This window comes from Diceros bicornis, chromosome 15 (genome assembly GCF_020826845.1).
Source record: "Diceros bicornis minor isolate mBicDic1 chromosome 15, mDicBic1.mat.cur, whole genome shotgun sequence".
NCBI lineage: Eukaryota > Metazoa > Chordata > Mammalia > Perissodactyla > Rhinocerotidae > Diceros > Diceros bicornis.
Genome location: NC_080754.1, coordinates 25,478,849 through 25,502,530, shown reverse-complemented (window position 1 = coordinate 25,502,530; position 23,682 = coordinate 25,478,849). Strand labels below are relative to the sequence as shown.

The 23,682-nt window shown below is 44.7% G+C and overlaps 1 protein-coding gene across 5 annotated transcripts in view; it reads right to left on the bottom strand.

Moving 5' to 3' along the window:
• Positions 1-23,682, bottom strand: part of KALRN (kalirin RhoGEF kinase) — a 633,650-nt gene that overhangs the window by 202,292 nt on the left and 407,676 nt on the right. For all 5 annotated transcript variants that reach the window (XM_058555948.1, XM_058555950.1, XM_058555937.1 and 2 more), the window contains exons 26-33: positions 23,500-23,569; positions 21,046-21,135; positions 16,049-16,141; positions 11,486-11,597; positions 9,481-9,671; positions 8,944-9,045; positions 7,431-7,573; positions 4,206-4,308 (exon numbers count right to left, since the gene is read on the bottom strand). In XM_058555948.1, coding sequence (XP_058411931.1) covers positions 4,206-4,308; positions 7,431-7,573; positions 8,944-9,045; positions 9,481-9,671; positions 11,486-11,597; positions 16,049-16,141; positions 21,046-21,135; positions 23,500-23,569 — 904 coding nt within the window. The remainder of the gene's footprint in view (positions 1-4,205; positions 4,309-7,430; positions 7,574-8,943; positions 9,046-9,480; positions 9,672-11,485; positions 11,598-16,048; positions 16,142-21,045; positions 21,136-23,499; positions 23,570-23,682) is intronic.

The window sequence follows — 23,682 nt, the reverse complement described above, 5'->3', positions numbered from 1 at the left end:
ACCCATGTTGGCTCTGTCAGTGTTTAACGTAGAATTCAGAATATTAGACTGATTCCTCATCCGGGGAGGATTTATGACTTAAATAAGCAATCCCAGCTCCTCCGCTATAGAGAAAAGTGGCAAGTGTCCTTTCCCAAAAAAGAGTCAGACAAGGAGGGTTCCAAGTGTCAAACCCTGAGTGAGAAATGAGGAAGGGGCTGGCACTGGTCTTCTGCCTTCAAGCTGGTCTTTTTAGCAAGAATTTGGATGAAGGTATGTTTACCCAATAATGCTGGGAGATGTAGCTGACATACTGAACAAAATAATTTATATTCAAAACATGCTGGAATACTGGGATGAAACTAAACAAGAGAAAAATCTAATAGATATAAAGTAGTCCGACACTCAGGTTACTACGTCACCTGCCCCACTAAGGGCAGTCCATGAAAACAGGTGTGGAGATTTTATGAGCCAACACTATACACCCCTGCTAGACACGGTATACGTCTTAGGGAGGAGACGAGGCATCGGAGCCCTGGAACAGGAGCTGAACTTGCATTAGTGAGATTACATCTGCAGTATTGTGTACCATTTGGATGCCCCATTTTATACAGATCAGTACACACTGCAGTAAATCCAGAGGAAGGCAACCAGGCTACGGAAGGGTCTGAAAATATATTAACACAAAGAACAGCTGGAGAAACAGGACTTCTAACCCAATCAGAGAAGATTAAGAGAAAAGACAAGACAATTATCTTCAAATATATAAAGGGGCTGCCACTGGCCAAACGTGGTACAATTTGAGGACTAAAATGAATACCGGACAGTAATGGATTATAACCCATTAAATAATAAAATAACCCCATGAGCCAATGCTAACAACAAATATCTAAGCCTGGACTCTCAGGGCTAGCAAGTAGAAAGAGGAGTAAGTTGTTCTGTTTATAGACAGATAAATTGAAGCTACTTCCATTTCTAATCTAGAAAGTCTAATATAGAAAAGAACCTGCTAACAAGGAGTTAATGAACGATGAACCTGGAGCACAGAACTCTACTCAGAACTTTCAAAGATCCTCATAGTCTGCTAAATAATTGTGGGCTCTTATTCATAGTATCTAAACTTTTATTTCCCCTCTCATAAGGGTGGAAAATTAACCTTTGCTGAATGTCTAACAGGTGCCAAGTAAATATATTTTACTTAATCTTCCTAATGACTCAGTGAGACGGTATCATCTTTGTTTTAAGGCGCAGTAACCCATGCAGCATGACACAGAGAGTAAATGCCAGAGCTGGGATTTGAACCCAAGTGTGTTTAAACCCCTTCCACCCACAAAAGCACACAAAATACACAAGGTGACTGGAGAGGTGCCAGGGCCCCACAGCTCCTCAAGTCGGTCTGTCATGGCCCTTTAATGGTTACATTTTCCCCATCTACCCAGCCCATAGTGCCACTATTCTAATTCCTCTGGGTTAGAAGAGGAAGACTGGGGCCTTTTCTAGAAACCCATTGTTGAGATAACCCTGATCCCTGTGAGGTGTCTCTGCCCCATCCCCTCCCCACAGCCACCCTTGTTTGCCCTTCTGTTGAATACGGTTCAGTTTACCTGAATCGACCCACTTTGTTATCTTTCTCTTCTTCAGAGTCTGTTCACCTGACTCTAAAGTTCACTTGGAAACCAATGGACACCAGTTCCCTGGTCGTCTGGGATAGCTAGGGGAAAATTTAACACTGTTGATAACATCTATGAATTCAAAGATACCAATCAACGGTTTCTCTGAGGAAGGGGAGTGCAGGCTAAGGGGGACACGTGGCTGTCCTCTTACCACTGTTATGTGTTAGAAGAGTAAGAACATTCTAAATTACAGTGCATGGTCACAGACAGGCCCTTTCTTTATTTTATTCTGAAAGTATGACTATTTCTAAGTGATTTCCCAGGTTTTGTGTCTGGAACACAGAATCTCTCATCATCTCCCAACCTGCTGCCCACGTCTCCCAAGGCCTGAGAAGGTAGTTAGGATTAATGTTCCCAACAGGTCAGGCTCACCAGCTGACTAAAGCTTTCTGCTTGGAGGTAAGGAAATTTCCAGGCTTCTTTAGCATATTTAAAAATACAATGTTTGTATATTTGGCTGCTTTCAGACCACCTGTTTTAGCTGCCTCTTAATGCTGGAGTTCCCTGAGATCAGGGACCACACCCCCACTGATTATTCATTCCACAAGTATTTCCGGAGCATCTGTGTGTACTGTGTGCCAGGGGTAGAGCAGCGAAACAGACAGACACAACCCCTGCCCCCATCAGGGCTTAACAGCCTGGCTGTAGAGACACACACGAAACAAAAATTACACAAATAGGATTCACACTCAACAAACAGTCCACATCTCTCTACAGTATCCAGCACAGAGCTCGGCACATGGTGGGTGCTTTTTCATGAATATGTGACTGATATTTTTGTGGAATGTGCAGAAAGACTGACCAGCTGAGTTAATCTTAATGTTGGGAGTTCAACGCTTTGACTTTTAGAGTAAGGGAAAAACATGAGAGTGAATCAGGGAGATCTGGGTTCTAGTTCCTGCTTTTCCACTGACTACTAGAATTTTCTTGGGTGAGTCACTCAGTCTTTCTGAGCCTCAGTTTCCTTACTTGTAGAATAACGTGTAAGGACTGGGATTCCTCACTGATAATGAAATGCTTGCTGTCAGAGGTGTTCTAATCTAGCCCCCCTTACCTTGCCAGAAGACAAGGAATGACTGGAGCTGAGGGCTTCCTGAGGCAAAAGGCTCTAGCGTGGGGGTCTGTGTTTAAGTCAGGGCTGGGGGGAAGATGGAGTAGCCGCTGGAAGGAATGCATCCCCTGGACCATGAAACTAATAGGCTATGTCTGAACATGGGAAACACTGCACTTCACTTACCACCGACTGTTTAAAAAGAAACGCTTTCATTCATAGGATATTCTAGGTTATATTTCTAAACAACAGATCAGAGGAGAAAGGAAAGTACAGAAATAGTTTTCTTTGTATGTTTTTACAAGTGGAAAAAACCAATTTTCCATCCACTCTGATAGTCAAAAATGGCTTAGAAACTTGAAGGCATGATGTCAGATAGAAAAACCTTGAATGTCCTTGAACACTGGTCTAGAGCATGATTTAGCACCATGATTTTAGGAGATTTTGGGCATAGCCTTCTCTTCCCAGTAAGAAAAAAATTAAGAAAAATTCTAATGAATGCATATCATCTTAAAAAAATACTCATAACTTAGGAAACTAAAATGAAGCAAGGACACAGCCTGTTGCCTGGGGCTGAAGGACTAGGCCAAAATAATAGGTCTAAATACTAGGGCTAAATTCATATCTTCATTAATAAAACTACTAATATGCAGGAAAAGATCATCTCATACCCTTCCAACCCTGAGGTAAGCGAGTGAGAGTAGGGTCAGAGACAAAGCCTTCCCCTGTCTCTGCTGCAAATTCAGACAGTTGAATTCTTCCCCTAGCTTGAGCAAATGCATTGAGTCTCTGCTACAGTCTCCTTTCTCTCACTCCCTATCAGAGCTCCTAATTTTTGCCTACTTGCTCCAAATGTAACAGAGCAAGTGATCAGGCTTTCTCACAAGACTACTACATCCCTACAGGCTGTTTCATGCACCACTTCCTGGTCTTCCACCCTTCAGGAACTGACCCCCAATAACCTGGCCAGAGGAAGGCATCGTTTCCACCAGGGATCCTTTGGATAGGAGGCCCCTACCAACCAGCATCTCTGTGGCCATTTCCCAAATCATTGGTCTTGGTCTAACTTTGTGATGAGCCCCATTCAAATAATTATAAATATGAGCCAATCACAGCCACTAAGGTCTCAGGAAACTATCCCAGCCTCAGCTCCCTGAGTCCCAGCCTCCCAGAAGGCAGAGCAGCCCAAGCAGCTCGGGTGGGGCAGCTCAGAAGGAGAGGAGACCCAGACCCTCTCATTCTTCATCCTCCCCACTTCTGCTAAACTCTCACAACATGAGAGGTCTGGCTGACCGCCCCAATCTTCTGACCCCTCAGACAAGGTCTCCACGCTGTGACATACCTCCTCCAGCCCTGCTCTTTCCCCTTTGGCTGGCACAAAGAGACAACCGGCTCCTGTGGTTAGGCTCCATAGTGGGAGAAATTCCTCTGGGGGTAACTCTCCAGGGGCGGTTAAGCCAACAAGAAGTCTTGGGGGAAGGAAGGTTGGGGCACTGTCCTACCTTGTCACTGTCCACTGTGTTCTGAGAGGTCCTAGATGCAATGGAGATGGTGTCTGGCTGGCTGCTCCCATCCCCCTGGCTGTCAACATCCTCCACTCCATCCCTGTAGGAAGAAGAGGAAAAAAACAGGGGTGGGGGTGGGGGGAACCAATGTGGGTTTAGAGCACACAAGGATTTCCAGCTGGGCTGGCAGGGCAGAGCCTCAGCACTTTCTAGCAGGGATTTGTCTAAAATTATCCCACTAAAGGGAGCAGCCCTATGTGATTTTCAATGAGGTCACCTCTTGTACTTAGTAAACACGGTAAATCACTATGTTGATAACTGAACACAAAATGACTCCTTCTCCATAACTCCTCTGGCCCATGGTGCAGAGGGGGCAATTACTTTTCCTGGGACTGGGTCTATAATAGGCAGTAGGAAGAGGCATATCCTACTTAGAACCTAGGCTTCTATCCGGCTGACTGGGTCATCGCCAACAATCCCAGAGTTCAGGGTATTCAAGTAGTTTTTCTGCTGCTGTAACAAGATGGGGGTTGGCTTATAGCTGGAATATAAAGAAAACAGAACTGATAAGATATTTTTTTGACTTGTGTTTCTTCTGCTCAAGAAAATGGAGTGGGATATTTTCTCCAGGGGAGATTATCTTTGGAAAGTTCCTGATGCTGGACTCTCAACTCCTGGGGATGGAGGAGGAGTTTATTGCCTTCATTTTGGTGGGTCTTGTTGATCTCATGCTTATTTACAATGACTTCTTATCAACACAGAAGGCCAAGGCATCTTCTCAAAAATAAGAGAACAGTCACAGAATCCACAGCAGCTTTTGAGCCAGCTGTGCTCCCGAGCGCCTGATAAGACGGCTCCCGAGAGCAATCTTGCCTTTGGACTCCTTCCTGGGCCCTGGACCGTATAGCTGTCCCACTCACAGGCTCCTTCAGCTCTCCAGCTTAGAACTGTGTCGAACCCACAGTTCTGCATTGAACCCACAGCCAGGGCCAAGTGGGATTAGACGCCTGGGAACTGGTGAAGGCTGAATGGTCTGTGTCAGGAAAAACTGGAGCAGATGTGGGCCAGGGCTTGCATAAATTAGCACAGGAAATGACAGCTCTTCCCACAGAGGCTTTGATGAAAGTCACAGCCCTGATGCTGCTTATGGAGAAGTAATGGTATTAGAAGGAATGGGAACTCACTGCCTGAGGATGTCACCACATAGCAAAATGCCCCATATATTGAAGCTACCTCACAGAGTCTAAACAACCACAATCTGGTGGATGTGAGTGTATGTGGACATGGGTGTGCATGTGGGCATACATGTGATGCATATGTATACAGACAGTGTCTACTAGACATAACAAGTGTTTTCTCCCCAGAACACTTCTAAGTTGACTGCTCTTTCACCAAACACTTGCGGGCTTGGGAAATGTCAACTTATTTTAATAATATAAGCCACACATTCGTACGAAGGAAAATCTGCTGTAAAAAGAAATTATGTGATGTATTTCAAAACTAAAAATAAAGGACTTTTAGATCATCTGTTGTTTTAGATATCTGGGCCACTGCTCCCCACCATTTGTAGATAGTTGCAAGTTGGCTGTACTTTCTGCTTCCCACTAAGCAGGCCTTTCTGGTCCACTCCAGATGGAGCCAGTTCTGGGGGATGTGGGGAGCCCATCCAGAAGTGTGGGAGTATTCTCTAAGCCAATCCACTCCTCCGTAAACCCTGTCCCCATATCCAGTGAGCCAAGCTCATGAAATTACAGATTGCCTGGCTGTTCTCTGCAGTGTCTGCAAGGTTTCTTACCCTCTCATCACAGGACAATGACAGAGAAAAGGTGGGGGGTATTTCCAAGGTATGTCATGTCCATCCCATGTTCGAGAGATGCTCAAACTCTCCTACTATAGGAAAAAGGGGCTCTTTCACAGAGTAACTCTAGCCAGCCTCACCTGAATATCCTTTCCCACTATGGTCCTGGACATTCAGTTCTTTATAACTGTTTCCATTCTGTCTTCTTTATTAAAGTAGAGGCTTCCTGCAGCAGGGTCTGTCTCTAGTGCTAAGCTGAATCTACCCCTTACCTGGACTCTGGACATGGGTAACTGAAATCAAAATGACCCCTCCCCCAATACAGTCTCAATTTATCTTTTTAGCACTGAGAGGTGACCTTATGCTGGCCACACCGGTCTTGGGGCTTCTGCCCTGTGTGGTACCTCTCTCTACCTTAGTCACACCCTTCTTTTGGCTACCACCTCCCTCTGGACTAATGCTGCTACTCTGCAGGCCCTGTGGTGGCTCCCCGCTTGTGTATACTGGTTGGCGCCAAAGGGTCAACTAAATCTTCCGGATGTATTCCATTCAGGAAGAGGGGAGGAGAGAAGAGCCTGTTACCATCAATGAGCATCAGCCCCAGAAGTCCGTTTTTTTTTTTTTCCCAAAGTTGACATGAAGTGTTTGTATGCTTTCTTTTGAAGTGCCCTAAAAGACTCATTGTAGGTGACTGTCACAGGGAGACTTGAGAAAGAAATACTTAAGAAGTCATCCACTGTTCTAAGGGAAACTGGGATTAGAAGGGCCCAGAGAGATGAAGATACAAAGAATAAGTCCTTGTCTGCCCGATCACATTGCTTATCTGGGATGAATGAGGGTGAGGACTCTGGGGGGCTGCAGTAAGAGCTGTAAGGATAACCCAACCATCGTACCCCCCACACATTACAGTGTGCAAGGCCCTTTTACCATCTAAACAGTCGAGAGAGCTCCCCACTCACAGCCCATCTCCTTCCCAAAGCCTTCCCCAGACACTCTACTCTGGTGCTCATCTAAAGTCCCCTCTCTTTGAATTCTTACAGCATTTACTGTCCCTACATGTGGTACTGGTTCTTCTTGTCTAACTAGTCCATGGGTGAGACATGACGGTGAGATGGTTCTTGAGGGGATGGATTCATCTTACACTTCCTTTTATCTTCTTGCAGCACCTGGCAGAGTGTCTCTCAAAAATAAGCTCAGTGAGACCCTGCTGAATTTCATTGACAGTAACCAACGAGATGCTTAAAGAGGGGATGACTCATCTTAGGTAGAATTCGGTGGAGAGGGGTGGAGAGCAGTGCCACCCCTCCCCTTCACGGAGAGGGGTGCCACCTGCAGAGCACGATGCCCCCGTGGAAGCAAAGGTTCACCCTGTTCCCGCTCCCGGAAGCCTGTGAGGCAGTGCTGGGGGGAGAGACGCTGGTTACCTCTTACTATTGTTCCTCTGTTTGGCTGGTGTTTTGGGGAGCTGAATTGGCTCCTTTAAAGCTCCTTTCAGGTGAATGATCCTTTCTTGAATCACCTCTCGAATGTTCTTGATCCACTCCTGCTTGGTTTCTATGTTGGAGGCCTGGAGTGCCACAGGGAGAAAGAGTGAGAACCCCATCTCCCTTCAGCCCGCCAAAACAGTTCTCAAACCTCCTCTTGCAGGCTTAATCCATTATTTTCAAGGATATCAAATGCTCGAGGAGTTTATTTCTCATTTTATACTTATGACTCTTCAATCCCAGAGATGTGCATCTCCAACACCTAGCACAGGGCTACGACCTCAAGACTCAATGGAGACTTGTTCAGGGGTGATTTTCAAAGTATTTAATAACCTGTAAGGCACTGACCAACACTGATACCTGCCCTGGGGCTGGAGCAGTATCTGGAGGCCCCCCGCTGGGCCAGGGATTAACCCTTCACTTATTAGATTCTGGGGAGGTCTGGGCAACACTGGGAAGGGCAGCGAGGGGGCATTTGAAGGCACTGCTATTTAGCAACTGGTGTGGATAACTGTCAGGACATTCAACACCTCATATTGGCTACATAGGCTTGTACTGGTTGAAAGTCAGTCCTGGGTTTTTAGCCTGGGAAACCTGTTAATTGAAGGCATTGCTACCATTCCTGAATATCCCATTTGTCTTTGTGGAATTTTTTTCAGGTAATTCTGCCTCATGACAGGTAGCAGCCATGCTGGCAATTCAGAGTGGACAAGCGTGACGCTTCTGTCAGGATTGGACCATCTTTTCCTTGGTGATGGGCACTTCCCTGATAAGCAGATGACTGGTGGGGGCTCCAACTGCAGGCTCTCTTCTCAGTGAGACTAACATTACCACAAGCGCTGACCCAGTTCCCAGGCTGCTGTGCTCTGAAGAGCTGAAATGACTCTTTAAGGCCGTCATCTGATGAAAGGCCCTTTTTTAACACTCCTCTCAATCAGCACAGTTCCCATGCTAGCATAATTTACTAGATCTTCTAGAATGTAAGTCCCTAGAGGATAGGGTCCATATCTTATACATAACTATCCCCCACAGCACTGAGCAGAACACCTTATACATAGATGGTGTTCAGGAAAAAATGTCGAATGAATGTAGAGTAAATCAAGGTGCCTTTTGTCAAAGGGGCAACTGTTGCTCTTGCCACTTGGAGGGGACATATGGACAGAACATAGTTAAGGGCCCTGTTGAGGAAACCCAATAGACTGCTCCCTGCTTCTTCTCTCTATGCTCATACAAGTGCATGGACTTCGGAGACCACTGGTCTTCAAGATTTCCAGTCTACTATCACGATAGAATTTGCTTCTCAATACCCATGTGATGCTGCCTTCCCAAGAGAGGCCCAGTGGCTCAGTGGAGTCTCCAGGCCCCAGCCTTTAGGTATAATGTGCCCACATCCCTCCACCCCACCTCTGCTACCCCAACGCTGGTCTTGTGCCCAGCAGAGAGCAGTACTTACTTTCAGCACTGTTTTATTGTCTGAGGACGGGGTGCGCCCGGACCACAAGGCAAATTTGCAGGGATCACCCTCCACGTGCTCGGTCACACCCAGCTCTGAGGTCTGTAGACAGGAAATGCCTGTGAGAGGCGGGGAAGGGGAGGGCAGTGGGGAAACTTAGGGCTGGGGTGGGAAGGGAAGGCAACAAAGAGGAGAGGACCGAGGGAGGGGCTCTGTCAATCAAACTTCAACAGACTGGAGGTTCTGTTCATCTACCCAGGATGGAAGGACTTACAGGCACGTGCCTGGTTAGCAGGTAGCAGGGAGGGAAGGTGAAGAGGGAAGTGCTAAAAGCAAACAGGAAGAAGACGTGTGAACTCTAAAATGCAGAAGGGGAAGTTGAGGGGGGCGCTTTCCAAATAGGAGGCACTTTCATTTGTCCAGGATGGTTTTGGTGTGGCGCCAGGGGGAGAGAGGAGCTGAGCGTTCGCGACCCCTTCCTGCCCAAGGGCTCCACGAAAACAGGGAGTCTGGTGTTGCCCCACCGGCCCCACCTACCAGTAGCTTGTTCTTGTAAACATATTTCGTGTGTCCTGAAGAATCTTTGATCTCCTTGCTAAAAACCAAGGAGATCTCAAAGAGGAACAGGTGCCGCTCCCGTCCCTTCCGGATCAGCGACTTCGGGTCCCACACTTGAAAGGCATCCTGGAGAATCAGCTCCCCCTGCACGTCCAGGTTCTCGTCGAATCCTGAAAAACACCCATGTCCACCCTGTGGAGTTTCTCTATGCCACATTCGGGGCGCCATGTTCCACTCCCCCCTTGGAGAAAGGCTTCCCTATCTGGGAACCCTCAGCTACCACAGTGCTTTTCTCTCTCCGCTGATTCCTGAGACTTCTGGACACCTGAGTGGGCAGCTCTGTGGAACTGTAATCAGATCCCCCTTCCTGCACTAGGTCTCCTCTACACAACCGGTATTAGTGGAATCTCCTGCCAAGGTCCTATGAACCTCCTCCAGCCCCACTGTTAGCCTGGGACTTCCTGCAAGGGCAAACTCCATCTCCTTCTTCCTCCACAGCTCCCCACTGTCCCTGACTCGGAGCTCGGAGAGGGGCTGAGGACAAACACTGCCTGATTGAGTGTCCTTGACTCCACTTTATTTGTCGTGGCTTTCTTTCTTATATTCCATTTGTAGGACTTTTCCCTTTGATTGCTTCTGTACAGTGTGGTGCACAAGCCTTCAACAGTTTATATTTATACCACTTTAAACCTTTGACAGAGGTTCTGAAACTTTAGTGTACATAAGACTCACCTTGAAAGCTTGTGAAACCACAGATTCCTGCCCACCCCTCAGCCCCCCAAGAGATTGGGATTCAGTAGGTGTGTGGTGGAGCCCACACATTTGCACTCTCACAAGCTCCCAGGTGCTGTTGCTGCTGGTCCACAGACCATGCTTGGAGTAGCTGGATCTGGAATACAGATCAGGGACAGGCTGGAGGAGAAGGGAACTTACAGAGGAGGACACCTGGGGTGGGGGTGGGGGTAACAGCAAAGAAAGCAGTGGAGAAATTGTGACAACAGGAAAACATTCATATGGTCAGTGCTCAGTCTGGAGAAGGTAACCAGGGCTCCTTTGAATGAAAAATTGGGGCTTCCTGGGCTAAGGGTGGCCCAGGAAGTACTGAGACCAGCCAAGTCTTTTAGATGGGGGTGGGATGGGAGGGGAGGTGATGGGGGAGATAGAGCCCAGAAGAGAAAAAACAGCCCACAGGTTTACATATTTACAACAGAGTACACTTAGCTCCCTTAATACCTGTTTGCCAGCCCAGGACTGGGATGTTAAGTCTTAACTCACCTAACGACTTCCACCCAATATGGCTGCTTTGCCCATCTGTTTTGTGGTGTTAAGAGCACTTTACGGGAGTCTCACTATACTGGGTTTCTGGGCCCCAAGAACATGGTTCCAGTAAACTGAATGTGCTTCGGTGGAGTCCTATCAGGTTTACCTGGCTGGACTTTTCTCAGTGCTAGGAAGAGCATAAGGGTGGTTGCACACCAATGTGAATGTACTTAATGCCACTGAATAGTACGTTTAAAAATGGTTAGAATGGTAAACTTTATGTTATAGATATTTTTTACAATAAAAAAAAGAAGGGCATAAGGCTGATGATGTTGTGTGTGTGTGTATGTGTGTGTGCATGCACAAGATTTCTACTTCTTCTGATGACAAATGCAATGCAGATGCTGTGCAGAGAACAGGACTGCTGTGGGTCAGGGCTCTAGCACGTTTATAGTAAGGATGATGGCCTGTCCTAGACCACCTCACAGGCAGCAAACTGTCCACGTACCTGAAACAGCCTAGGCCTGGTCCTACCTGGAGGCGATGTTAGCCGAGCTGGCCCCGGTGGAGCTCCCCTCACACCTCCGAGGACCTATGTAACAACTTGCCATTTCACCTCTCCTCTAGCTTGCCCCTTGCCTGATTTCATGCCACTTCCCTCCCATGAGCACCCTGGTCTTAGGAAAGGAGGGGGCTCCTCCAGGGAGGCTGGGAGGACAGCTACCTTCCAGCATGCTGACATGCATGGCGTCATTGGCTTTCTTTGGAACACTGAGCATCACCTCCAGGCCATCCTTGAGCTCCCCTTTCCCTTCTTCACAGCAAGTTAAGAGTTCCTGGGAAAAAAGTCCAGACACAATTAGAACCATTTCCCCAGCTTCCCCACCCTCCCACACCTAACCCAGCAAGGCAATTATACACCAGCTTCATTCTTTGTAATGGTTCCCTCTAAGCTATAAAGAAAGTGGGTGGGGTGGGAGGTTATTTCCAAAGAATTCAACCTCTATTTTTTTCCTAGACTGAGCTTCCTCAGCTCAATTCAATCCAAACTAACTCAATTCAACCCAACTTCCAAATGGCCAGCACTCTAAGTCAGCAAGTAGGGCATTTTCTGTCATTTGACTGCCCTCCTGGAGAAGGAAATGCCCCTGGCAAAGCACATGAACAGAGGTGCAGCACTGTGGAATCATCAAGAGGAGACAATGGGTCTGCAATGATGCACGGCACTCATATGTCACGCTGCACACCTACTGCTAGCACCACTTTTATTACATGCTTCTATCGCCTGAATGCTGACTTCTACCATACTGGGAGCAACCTGGGGTTATAGACATTATAGGTTTACAGCATTTCAGAAGGATAAAAGATTTTTTAGATCATATGGATCAGGAGTTCCTAACCTGGGGCCAACAGATGGGATTCTGGACTAGTTCTTTCATTGTCAAATGAGGAAACCGTGATTAAGAGAGATAGAGATTTCCTCCAGACTATAGAATTCATTGGAGTTCATGTAGGGGCTTGAATCTAGGTCTTTTGGATCCAAGTCCAGTACTCCATCCATCATGCCAACAATGTCTCCCCCATGTCCCCCACCACACTGAGACTCCCCAGACCATGCCCTCCCTTTTCTACTTTCTCATTGGAGACTAGACCATCTCCATAAAAGACACATAGTATCTGGTTGATGGAGAAAAGATAACTTCCAACTATCTCAGGAATCATAAAGACCATTTGGAATGATTTTGCCCAAACCAGAGGGATGCTGGCTTTCATTTTCCCTGTCAGGGTTATTGTACCTTGCTCACTTTGTCACTGCAAGGGGAGCAGGGGGCAGGGGATGAATGGATGGGAATTTACTTCCAGGAAAGAAAGAAGTTGACCAGATCAAACATTAATACGTTAATGACAGATCTCTTGGCAAATAAACTAATGGTACTTGCTAGCAGGAGAGTCCTTATCTATAGAATGCTTTTAGTAGGATATATCTGGCCTGTCTAGGACTTCTTATGATAAACAAACCTGGAATCTGTGGCTTTAGGGGGTTTGCTCCCTGGAAAGTATCACATAAGCTATGCAACTATCTAAGTAAAAAGTGAGTACATTGCATAACCAAAATGGATCTCTTCAGGGTAAGTGATATGATGCAACATACATCATTTAGATGACCTTGTACGTTAATCTGGGACACAGAACATCCTGATGCTGCAAGAAAGGTCTTGGAACTGTTGGTGGTCCTGGACTTCTGTTTTACCTCTGCTTTGGAATTATTTGTATCCTTGAAATTATTAGTAAAGCTTATACTTGGTAAGCTATCTGATTCGTGGGCATCTGATATAAAAATCCAATCCTTTGTGTTATCTTAAATACATTCCCATATGAACAAGGGAGCTTTGCTTGTCTAAAGAAGAGGTGAACTGCCCAGAGCACATGTTTGGAAGGTAGAAGTGATCAGTTCTCAGCTCTGCTTGGTTCTGGTAGTATAATGGCATCATTGTTCAGAAAGCTGCATTTACTTCTGCCAACCTGAAGTTCTCTGATTCTCCCCACCGCCTTCCTAATTTTAACCCTCCCAACCTTGTTCTCATACATCATCAAAGGAACTCCTGAAGCAGAAACATAAGAGAGAAATAAGAAATATGCTTCAGTTTGCAACATAAAACACCAATTAGTTTAAGCCCCCCAAAGCAATTTGGCAAGTCTCTCAATCTACCAGCAAAGCCAATAAGTTCTCAGATCCTTGCTATAATTTATGATCAGGAGAGGACTCCACGCTTAATTTAGACTCCAAAAGGACAGCTGTAGCAGATTTACACGGAGAATATTGAATACTTTGACATATAGTTTTTACTTTCATGCAACACCTAAACTGAGGAACCCCGGAAGATACTGATAATTAAATATCAATTTATTTGGAGTAAAATTGACTTTAATGAGAAAATAAATCCCATATTATTTATTTATAGTAAAAGCTCAGCAAGCTATTTTCCTTTTACTCAGCAGGTACTCTGCTAGCAGCACATTTAAAAGAGGCCAAAATTCCCTTGTCTTTTTTCCAATAATTTTATAACTTGCCCTATAATCAAATTCCAATTACTTCATTTTTCCCCTTCTTAGTTACCTGCACAGTCACTTCTTCCTAAAACATTTAATCACAGAATGAAGGCCCAGACCCCACCCCTCCACCTGTCTAAACCAAAACACAGGACAGCCTACCCATCCTCTACTTCTCTCATTTGTCTGTGTCATGCAATTAATCCCAGGAACCTCAGCCTTACGGGATTAACAGGGAGAGGTGAAAAGCTCTATTTCCTTTAGAACTGCATTTTACTTGATTTAAGACACCGGTAGTGGGCAAGTTGGCTTTTTGTTTTCTAATTTACAATCCAACCAATTCCTGAAAAGGCTTTGGGATACTTAAATTAAAAAACCAGAGAAATAAAATTTAAAAAATCTTTTGGTAAAAGAAAAATCATCTAGAAAGGTCAAGCATTAAGAGGGATAGGGAAGGAGAAGATAATTATACACAGAAATCTGGGCTAAGGAGAAACTAAAGTCATGCGCTGCATAACGACGTCTCGGTCAACGATGAACCGCATATTTGATGGTGGTCCCATAAGATTAGTACCATATAGCCTAGGTGTGTAGTAGCCTCCACCATCTAGGTTTGTGTAAGCACACTCTATGATGTTTGCACAATGACAAAATCGCCTAATGATGCATTTCTCAGAACTTATCCCCATCCTTAAGCGATGCAGGACTGTACTGTAAGTAACCAGAGAACTCAACGCTAACTATCTGATAGTCAAAGGCACAAAGAAGGACCTAAAGCTCTTAAGATTTAAAGGTAGAAAGCACACCAATTTTTCAGGAAAGAACTCCCCAGGCTCTACTCTGAGATCTTATGAGAATTTCTGTGAGTCTTTTATAAGAAACTTCAAAAAACAAAGAGGATGACATCTTCAAAAGCGGTTCTGCCAAAATAGTCGTGATGTTCTGCACACTGTTACTTCTCACACTAGCCCTGGATCAAGGCCAAGGGCACGATGCCGCGGTGTAATTCTCTAAGGCATTTCTGCAGGGTTGGAAGACTTGAGTGCCTGGAAGCAGAAGCCCACAGTCTCCTCTTGGAGATAAGGAAGGAGAAGCTTGGAGGAAGGAGGCTGAAGGGAAGGGATGGTCAGAAGACCCCTGCCCTGACAGAGAGCGGGGCAGAGAGGCCAGGGCACAGGCTCACTGCTGCCCCCACCCTTCTCACCACGGAACCACAAGCACTAAGCCAGTGAGATCCGATGGGCCAGCATGATGGGCATACTGCAAGTCACTAGAAACCTAGATTTGAAACTAGACTAGTTTTCAGGTCTAGTGAAGCTAGAATATGTGAGATTCTGTAAGTGTCTCTAAACATGAGCTGAATTTTATCAGATTTTCTCTGGAGCTATACTACTAATAACATGCCTCTCACTATCCCTCTCTACTTTGCATTCGAGGAGCAACCAGCAAAATATTCAAGCTTAGGGAAAACTCCACCCTTATGCCTTAAGAATTAATATAGACAGGGGTTACATAACTGCCTGTATCGATTTCCCAGGCTTTCTGGGGAAATGTCATATTTTCAGACTGTCAGTGTATCTTTCTCTCAAAAGAATCTGCCCAAATTATTTAGTATTTTACATAATTTGATTATTTGACTTTTAAAGAAAAGATTTTGGAGAAAATCCAAATCTCTTCGTTGGCTCCAGAAGAATCCCTAACATATGGGATCCTACAGACACAAGAGTGTCATTGTGTTTTAATATGTACTCTTTGACTATTTTCTCTCAAAAACATCATAGTCTCGACAAATAGAGATTGAGGCAATGGTAGGTGCTGCCCTGGGCGTCTACTGCCCATGTAGACTGTCCCTAAGACCTTGACCCCTGATCCTGTCAGAAGCAGGGGTTACCAGGAGGAATCTGTCCCAGGAGGGAAGGACAGAGAGGCTCTAAGTACCAACCAGTGCCTGGGGTGGCAATCACTGTAAGTTGTGCAGCGGAAGGGTGTGAAAATAGTCACAACTTGTTCCTGCTCCCACTTTTCCTCTTTCCCCTAACAAATCAGCATCTTGAATTTCATAGGCTAGGATGTGCAGTCTGGAGCCAGCAATGGCAGCACGGGCTCATCTCTGAAGTTGTGCTCTAGGTAGAGGAAAGCTCTTCAGGTGGAAGCTTTCCCATCCTTGTGCAAAGCTGGGACTCCCTGGCCTGCTGAGTAGTGTGGTAGGGGGTGACACACAGGGGAGGGGAGGTACCTTCAGGAGCAGTTGGTACTTGGTGATCCTCTGGACGGGCTTAATTAGGTAGGAAGAGATGGAGTTGGCCAGACCGTGCCGCTGCTGTATCTCCTACAGGGATGAAAACGGGCACGATTAGACACAGAGGGGACATGTACATTAGACAGAGGGGACGTGTAGGTGTGTGTTCTGGGAGGAGGCAGGTGGGGCAAGATGCGAGGAGAAACAAAAAAAGGGTAGACAACTATGAGGAACTGTCCTTTGATGGGGAGAAGGGAGTAGAAAGTGAAACAAGAGAGACCAAGATGCATATATAAATAGAAAAAAGGAGAGATGTCGAAAGGGGAGAAGCTTTAGGAAAAGAAAGCAGATGTGTGAAGCAGAAATGGAAATTAAGAAGAAAATGGAGAAAGATAAATGTAGAAAAAGGGAGTGAGGAGATAAATAACAGACAGAAGGGTAAAGGAGAGGTGAAGGAGCAGAAGTAAAAGGAAATAAACCCAGAATGGAGGAAATAAAAGGCGGATGGGGGGAGGATGAGAATAATGGAAGGCAGAGCGCGAGGCTCTAATTTCTATTCTGATGGCTCCTGAATCTCCACTTGCCCGCAGTCTCTGTAAAACAGCACCAGGACTTCTCTCTTTTACCACCTCTCCTCTCTTCAAATTGAACACATCCCAACTTAGAAGCACCATCTTATTCCTGATAACTTTTCCATTGTGATCAATGCCACCTCCCTCATTCTTCAGGTCTCATGAGCTGGAAACCATGGAGTCATTTTTAGTTGTTTTTTTCTGTTATCCCTGGCGACAAGGCTTTCCTCTCCATGTTCACCAGCATCACCCACATTGTTCATGCCCAGGCTAAGACCATGGCCTCCAACTGCTATTTGTGCCTCTAGTCTCTCATTTTAGTCCATTCTCTATCCTACTCTGAAAATGGTCTTCCACTCCCCAAGGTCTAGGTGTTATGAAGGTTAGAGAAGGGTACATTTTAGTCCCTTCCATCAAGTACCTTATTATATTCTAGCCAGCTGAGAATACTCACACACATAAAATTGAGAGCAACAAAGGACAAGAGAAGGTATTCTCATTGGTTGTTGCCAGTGAGAACAGAGAGGAATCACTGGACCCAGGAGTGGCCGTTAACGGTTCAGTAGATAAAGCCTTCAGCTGGGGCTTAGAGGATGGGTAAGGAGTGGTGAAGTGGAAAGCTGGAGGAATGGCAGTCTATAAAGGGGAAACATATAAAACAAAATGCAGAGGCCGAAATAATCATAGTGTATTTAGATGATAATGAGGACCATGTCTGAATGGTACAGAAGATGCATACCTAGAGTCTAGAAAAAGTGAAAAATACAGTTAGATAAGCAAGATGTAGCTAGGTCACTGATAGGTTGATCTAGAAGAAAGAATTAGGATTTGATAGTGAGCTTCTCAATGGTAAAGTATTATAGATCTTAAAATAGAATAAAACATGGTGAAAGCAATGTTTCAGAAAGAGTAATATAAGCCTAAAAGCAACATAGGGGTGGAGGTTGGGAAATAGAGACAGAGAGACCAGTTAGGAGGTTATTGCAAGAGCCCAAGTGTATAAACACATAGTTACCATACGACCCAGCAATTCCACTCCTAGCTATACACCCAAGAGAACTGAAAACATATGCGCACACAAAAACTTGCATACAATATTTACAGCAGCATTTTAATGATAGTCAAAAGGTGGACATAGCTCAAATATGTATCAATTGATGAATGGAAAAACAAAGTGTGTTCTAAACATATAATGGAATATTATTGGGCCATAAAAAGGAATGAAGCACTGGGACAAGCTACAACATAGATGAACCTTGAAAACATTACGCTGAGTGAAAGAAGTCAGTCCCAAAAGAACATGTATTACATGATTCCATTTTAATGAAATGTCCAGAATAGGCAAATCTATAGAGATAGAAAATAGATCATTAGTTGTTTAGGGCTGGGGATTAGGGGGGAGAATAGTATTGGGGGGAGACAGCTAAAGGGTGTGGGGCTGCTTTTTGAAGTGATGAAAATGTTCTAAAATTGACTGTGGGGATGGGTGCACATGTCTGTGAATATACTAAAACCAGTGAATTGTACTTTTTAAATATATATATAATCTATATCTATATCTCCAGGTGTGTAATGTAGGGGCTTTTGCTGTAAGCGAGGATTAGCGAGAACAAAGCACAGGGAGGAATACAAGAAACACGTTCAAGTAGACAAGATAGCACTTGCTATGCGCCATGGAGGAGGGTGAAGAGGGAATAATAAAAATATTATGCCATTTCCCACCAACTCTCCCAGAAAGTAGCAATTTTCTCGCTCATTTGCCTCTTCCCTAGAGGCGTGTCATTATAGCAGGACTTGTTAAGGAGGATGGGCAAAGAGTTGGCAGCTTGACTCTCTCTGGGCAAATGAACTCTGTGAGTTATTTGGGGGCTTTGGCAAAAGAGCCAGGCAATAACGCACCTTGGAATCTCTTCCCTCGCTGACAAGATGCCCACCTCTGGGAGGCTGCATGTGGAGCAGTGAGGAAGCAGCTGCCTCCAGTGGCTAGGTCACTCAAACCAAGCTTAGTAATCAACACGGCATCACACACCACAGCCTCACAGTTCTTACATTTAGAGCAAAATATTCTAGGTTATGTGAATGTGTGGGCCTATCTGGGACTTCAATTTTCTGTGTTTTCTACACTAATGGATAATAAGAGCCTGCTTTTATTGAGGGTTTATCGCTTTTATAGAATGAGGGCCTAAACCAGATGGTTTCCAAGTGTAGAGCATCAGAAAACTCTTCTGATGGAATGGAAAAAAGCCTACAAAGATTATGCTTTCTGGAAAGCTGTGGGAATAATCAGGAGAATTTAACGCTCTCTCTGCCCATCCCCAGGCCAACTGTACTGGACTGGATTTCTGGCTTCCATTGGCCTTCCCTCATCAGGCCCTATGTTGGAAATGGGGGTAGGGTGGGAAATTTGGGGTATATCTGACTTATCAAAGCCTAGAAATTGGCTAGAAACAGGGATGTGAGGAATGTAGGACTAAAGGAAAATACAGTTGAGCACCAAACACTGTGATGTGTACAAAGTGAGCCAGGAAAACTGTCCTCAAGGGGCTCAGGTGGGGGGAGGTGTGTGTAATAGAAAGGTACATTGTTAACTTGCCAAAAGGCAAATCGTTACAAATGCTATAACAGAATACAAAGTATAATGCATGCAGAGAGAAAGGGAAGGATTCATGCAGGAAGCAACATTTGACCTTTAAAGGCTAGAAAGAATCTTGAAGAGTGACTCTGTGTGTGTCTACATGTGTGCACGTGCTCATGCTTGCTTGCCTGCATGCTGGGGCACAATTCTCTCAGGCAGAGAGAACAGCATGAGCAAAGATAAGGAAGCAGGAGTCTGAGGCATGCTCAGATCACAGGACACACATGTTTAGAAAAATGCTAAGTGGAAGACAGGGCATAATGCATTTAAAACTTCAAAAAGACCCTTCTGGATACTGTTGATGAATAGTCAACCAGAAACATTTGAAGGGAAATACATTATTAAGTAAAGATAATAGTGGTATAGAGCATCTAATAAATTCTGATACCAAGTTAGAGTAGTATTTTTCTTGGATTTTCTGTTTTACCAAATCTAACCTCAGAAATTCCAGTTTGGGACACTTAGGACAATTTTCATATTAATGCTCCATTTAAAAAGTCATTTTGCTTTCTCTCATCTGGTTTTCTACCGTTCAAGAGTCGTTCCTTCACAGTGAGCAACAAGATACTTGTAAAATCATTTCTGTTACAGCAGTGTCAGCCTACAAGGATGCTCAGAGAAGGTTTATTTTGTAAACTTGAGTACGGGAACCATATTTAAGTGTCTTCCCTATGGAGCCTCACACACTATCTTGAATACAGCAGACATTCAAATATTTATGGAAGGAATGAAAGCAGGTTGGCAGACAGATAGATAGACTGACAGACATTAAAAATTTCTGAATTTCAAGTTTCTGTGGCTTCTGATATGACTACCAGAATGGCCATCACTGCTACAGTCTGTCTCCCACTGAACTTCCTTTTATTCCCTCATTTCTTCTCTTCTTCTTGCTCATCCCTGCATGCTGCAGTGACCCATTTGATTCTGTTCATGTTAGAGCCAATAGGTCACTCTCTGGGGACCAGCACTACATGGACTCACATCCTCATTCACCAACAGGACTGGATCCTCATTCAAAACCAAAGCACCTGACAAGTCACATCGGCCCTGCCTCTTCCCCCGCCTCCTCACAGCAGAAGTGTTCAACTCGGCTGCACACCACTCTCACCCGGAAACTTTAAAAACCCTCAACGCCCAGGCCAAATCCAGCCAGTCGTATCAGAAGATCAGGAGCGGGACCCGGGAATCAGTACTTTTCCAAGCTCCCCAGGTGATTCCAATGTGTGGCCAAGGCTGACACAACCGCATTAGAGCTGTGATTCTCAAACTTGAGTGGGAATCAGTCACCTAGAGGGCTTCTTAAAACTCAGATTGTTGGGCTCCACCTTTAGAGATTCTGAATCAATAGATCTGGAGGGGAGGGGGTCCAAAAATACGGATTCCTAATAAGTTCTCAGGTGATCCTGGTGTGGCTGGTCTGAGGACCACACTTTGAGAACCCCTACATTTGAGGGAGCTGTACACGAGGCAGAAGTGAAACATTTTAATCAACACCTGCATCATAGTAGGCCTCCTCTAAACAGGAGATTTATGGCCAGCTAGGTTTGCTGTTGAGGCGTGGAGACAAATATGCCTTGTCCAAAATCATAGCACTTGAGATGGGATGGGGTAAAACAAAACACAAACACTGCTTTTGTTTTTCTCCAAGCTTATCCATGAGATAAAGGTTTAGAGTGGCCAGTAAAGAAAAAGGAGGAACAAAGGATAATTAAAAATCCCCTATTCCAAAGCAGAGAAGCATTTCCACCTGCTCCTCAAAGGCTCAAGAACGGAAAACCAGAGCTTACATCAAAGAAGGTGCCGGCATGCTCCAGGATCAGCTGGTTAGAATCAGGCTTGTTCTTACAATAGGTGACATACATCTGAAACTTGTCTGCCTAAAAAGAAAAAAGACAATGATAGATAAGCACCCATTAGTGGCCCCCTTCTGTCCACTGTGCCTGAAGGGCCCAGCAAAAGCTGCACAGTTAAACCCTCAGATATTGGTGCCTGGATTATCTGTGCAAATGTTCTGGCTCATCTGGCCCTGGCTCCCCTAATGACCTTCAAGAGGCTCTTCTCCTATCAGCAGGTGGAGACAGCTTGCTGAAAGGAAGCTCAATTTAATACTAGTCTGTGCTAGAAAGACTCAGAAAAACCAGTTCACATATCACAATGTATTCTGAAGCCATGCAGAATTTCTTTAAAGATTATTCCCCTTTTTTGTGCTTCTCGTTTTAAAAAATGACAGCATTTGTTCTAAAAACAAAAATCAAAGAATGAAAATGATGTATGATCTCAGAGGTAGATATCAAATGTCTCCATGGGGGGAGTTTGTAGGGCATGTCAAGCGACCATGCCATCATCCCCAACTTCCCTGAAGCAATGATAGAGGGAAAGGAAAGCAGGATGGCCCTTTGGGGCAGGGTCTGAACAATGATCCCTAACCGGATTGTTACTTCAAGAACCTAATGGCTTTGTGAAAATTCATTTCCTATTTCCCTCAGGACCCTCTGGGTTAGTGCTAAACACCCTCTCCACTGGGAAAGGTACGTGTATTTTGGCCACCAAGTACTTTTCCCATTCTTGAAATGCTGCTTATCTTGGTGCCTATACAATATTTAGGATGTCATCTTCTGAGAGAGCTGCCTAGACATGTGTTAATATATCAGATTTCATTTATGCCAGCATTTTGCTAAGTGCTTTATTAACTCATTTGATCCTCATGAGACCCCTGTGGTGAGTTCTGTTATTATTATCCCCATTTTACAGATGTGAAAACTGTGACATAGGTTGGTTAAGTGACTTTAAATTCCCAGTTAGACAGTGGTAGAGCCCACGCAAGCTGACTTCAGGCTTCTTGGTCGTAACCACTGCCTTTCAACACATTACAAACACCTCTGTCTACCCTTCACTCCCGCACTACACTCATATTAAGATTATGAGACTTAAGAAAGTCACCTTGGAATAATTCTTGGCAAAAGGTGTATTTGTATGTAATCACCAAAGTTTTTCTGAAACCAATTTTAGGGTTTATATACTACCTAAGAGGCATTCATCATCCCTAAGAGATGCTGATAATCACACTTATGGTTGATTGTAAGGTAAACCCACAAATTTTATGAAACAAAATGAAAAAAAAAATCCCTTCACTTAATGGTCAATCTTGTTTTTTCTCTACATTGGCTGTGCCAGAGATCATAAGTTATTTATCAGTATTAATGTGATCTGTGCATGGGTTCATGTACTTAGAGGTAGAAAATGTATTAGCACAAAATGAGATGGCATCTGAGCCTGCCTTAAGAAATGAAAGTATGCCAAGAAGCAAACATTAAGGTCTCATGAAAAGAAAGCAACTCAGGTCTTGAGTTGCGGGAATGGCTGTGATATTTATTACATGTCAGTGGACAGTCAACCATCTATCTCATCTGAAATGTTTCCACCCATAAATTCTAAAACATAATCATAGTCCTGCCTGTTCCACAGGGCTGTTGAAAGCATAAACTCTCTGAATTGTGAAGACATTTTGAAAAGTAATTAGCCCACTTTGAGTGAAAGTTATAATTAGATCATTACTAATAATAGAACTTCTGACCCTGGAGAAAGATTTCCACGTTTAGTTGCAGTTAGTGCCCTGGGTGGACTTCCTTGGAGATATGTGCACTCATATCACGAACCTGAGCTCAGAATAATGTGGAGTGGAGAGACTAATGGAGACTAATGTTTCTATTTTTATAATTAGAACCTGGTACATTCAGCCCATTTACTTAGCCCATAACAAGAGCACCAAGAAAGAGAATGACTAGACACTCATCTTGTAGGTCAGAATTGGGATGGACACCCAAGAAGTTTGTTCTTCTCTATCAAGAAAGAAAATATACCTAAAGGTTAGGCAGCTTCCTAAAGTTCTAATTCCCTAATCCCTATCCTGTAAAAATAACTACTGGATCGAGCTAGTTAGTTCCTCTACCAATGGTGGTGGTCTTTTTCCTCTCTCCTGATATCTCAGTTTTAGAAAGTTCTTAGAGAGCTTAAGATGGAGTTTGGACATGATGTCTAAAAACTTTTCCCAAGGAGGGCTCTGCTCTTCGGGGATGGACTGCTTCTCTCAGATCCACTCATGACCCCTTTCTGCCGTCGCTGGTCCTGTGTTAGACTGGCAGTGACACTAATACTCAGGTCAGACACCAAATAGTAATGCCATCTGGTGCACTCCTGGGAAGCATGGGATAGTGGGGGAAGAAGGATCTCAGGTTGGTTACCCAGGTGACAAAGCAGTGTCCCACATCCTCAGGCAGCTGCTCGTACTTCTCCAGCTCTTTGAGGAAGATGCTGTAAGGGGAGAGAAAGGCTGCATCAGACACCTCTGTACTGCTGACCACACCCAGAGGATTATACTGAGACCAACACAACCCTGTAAACTCGCAATTACTTACACGTGGCTT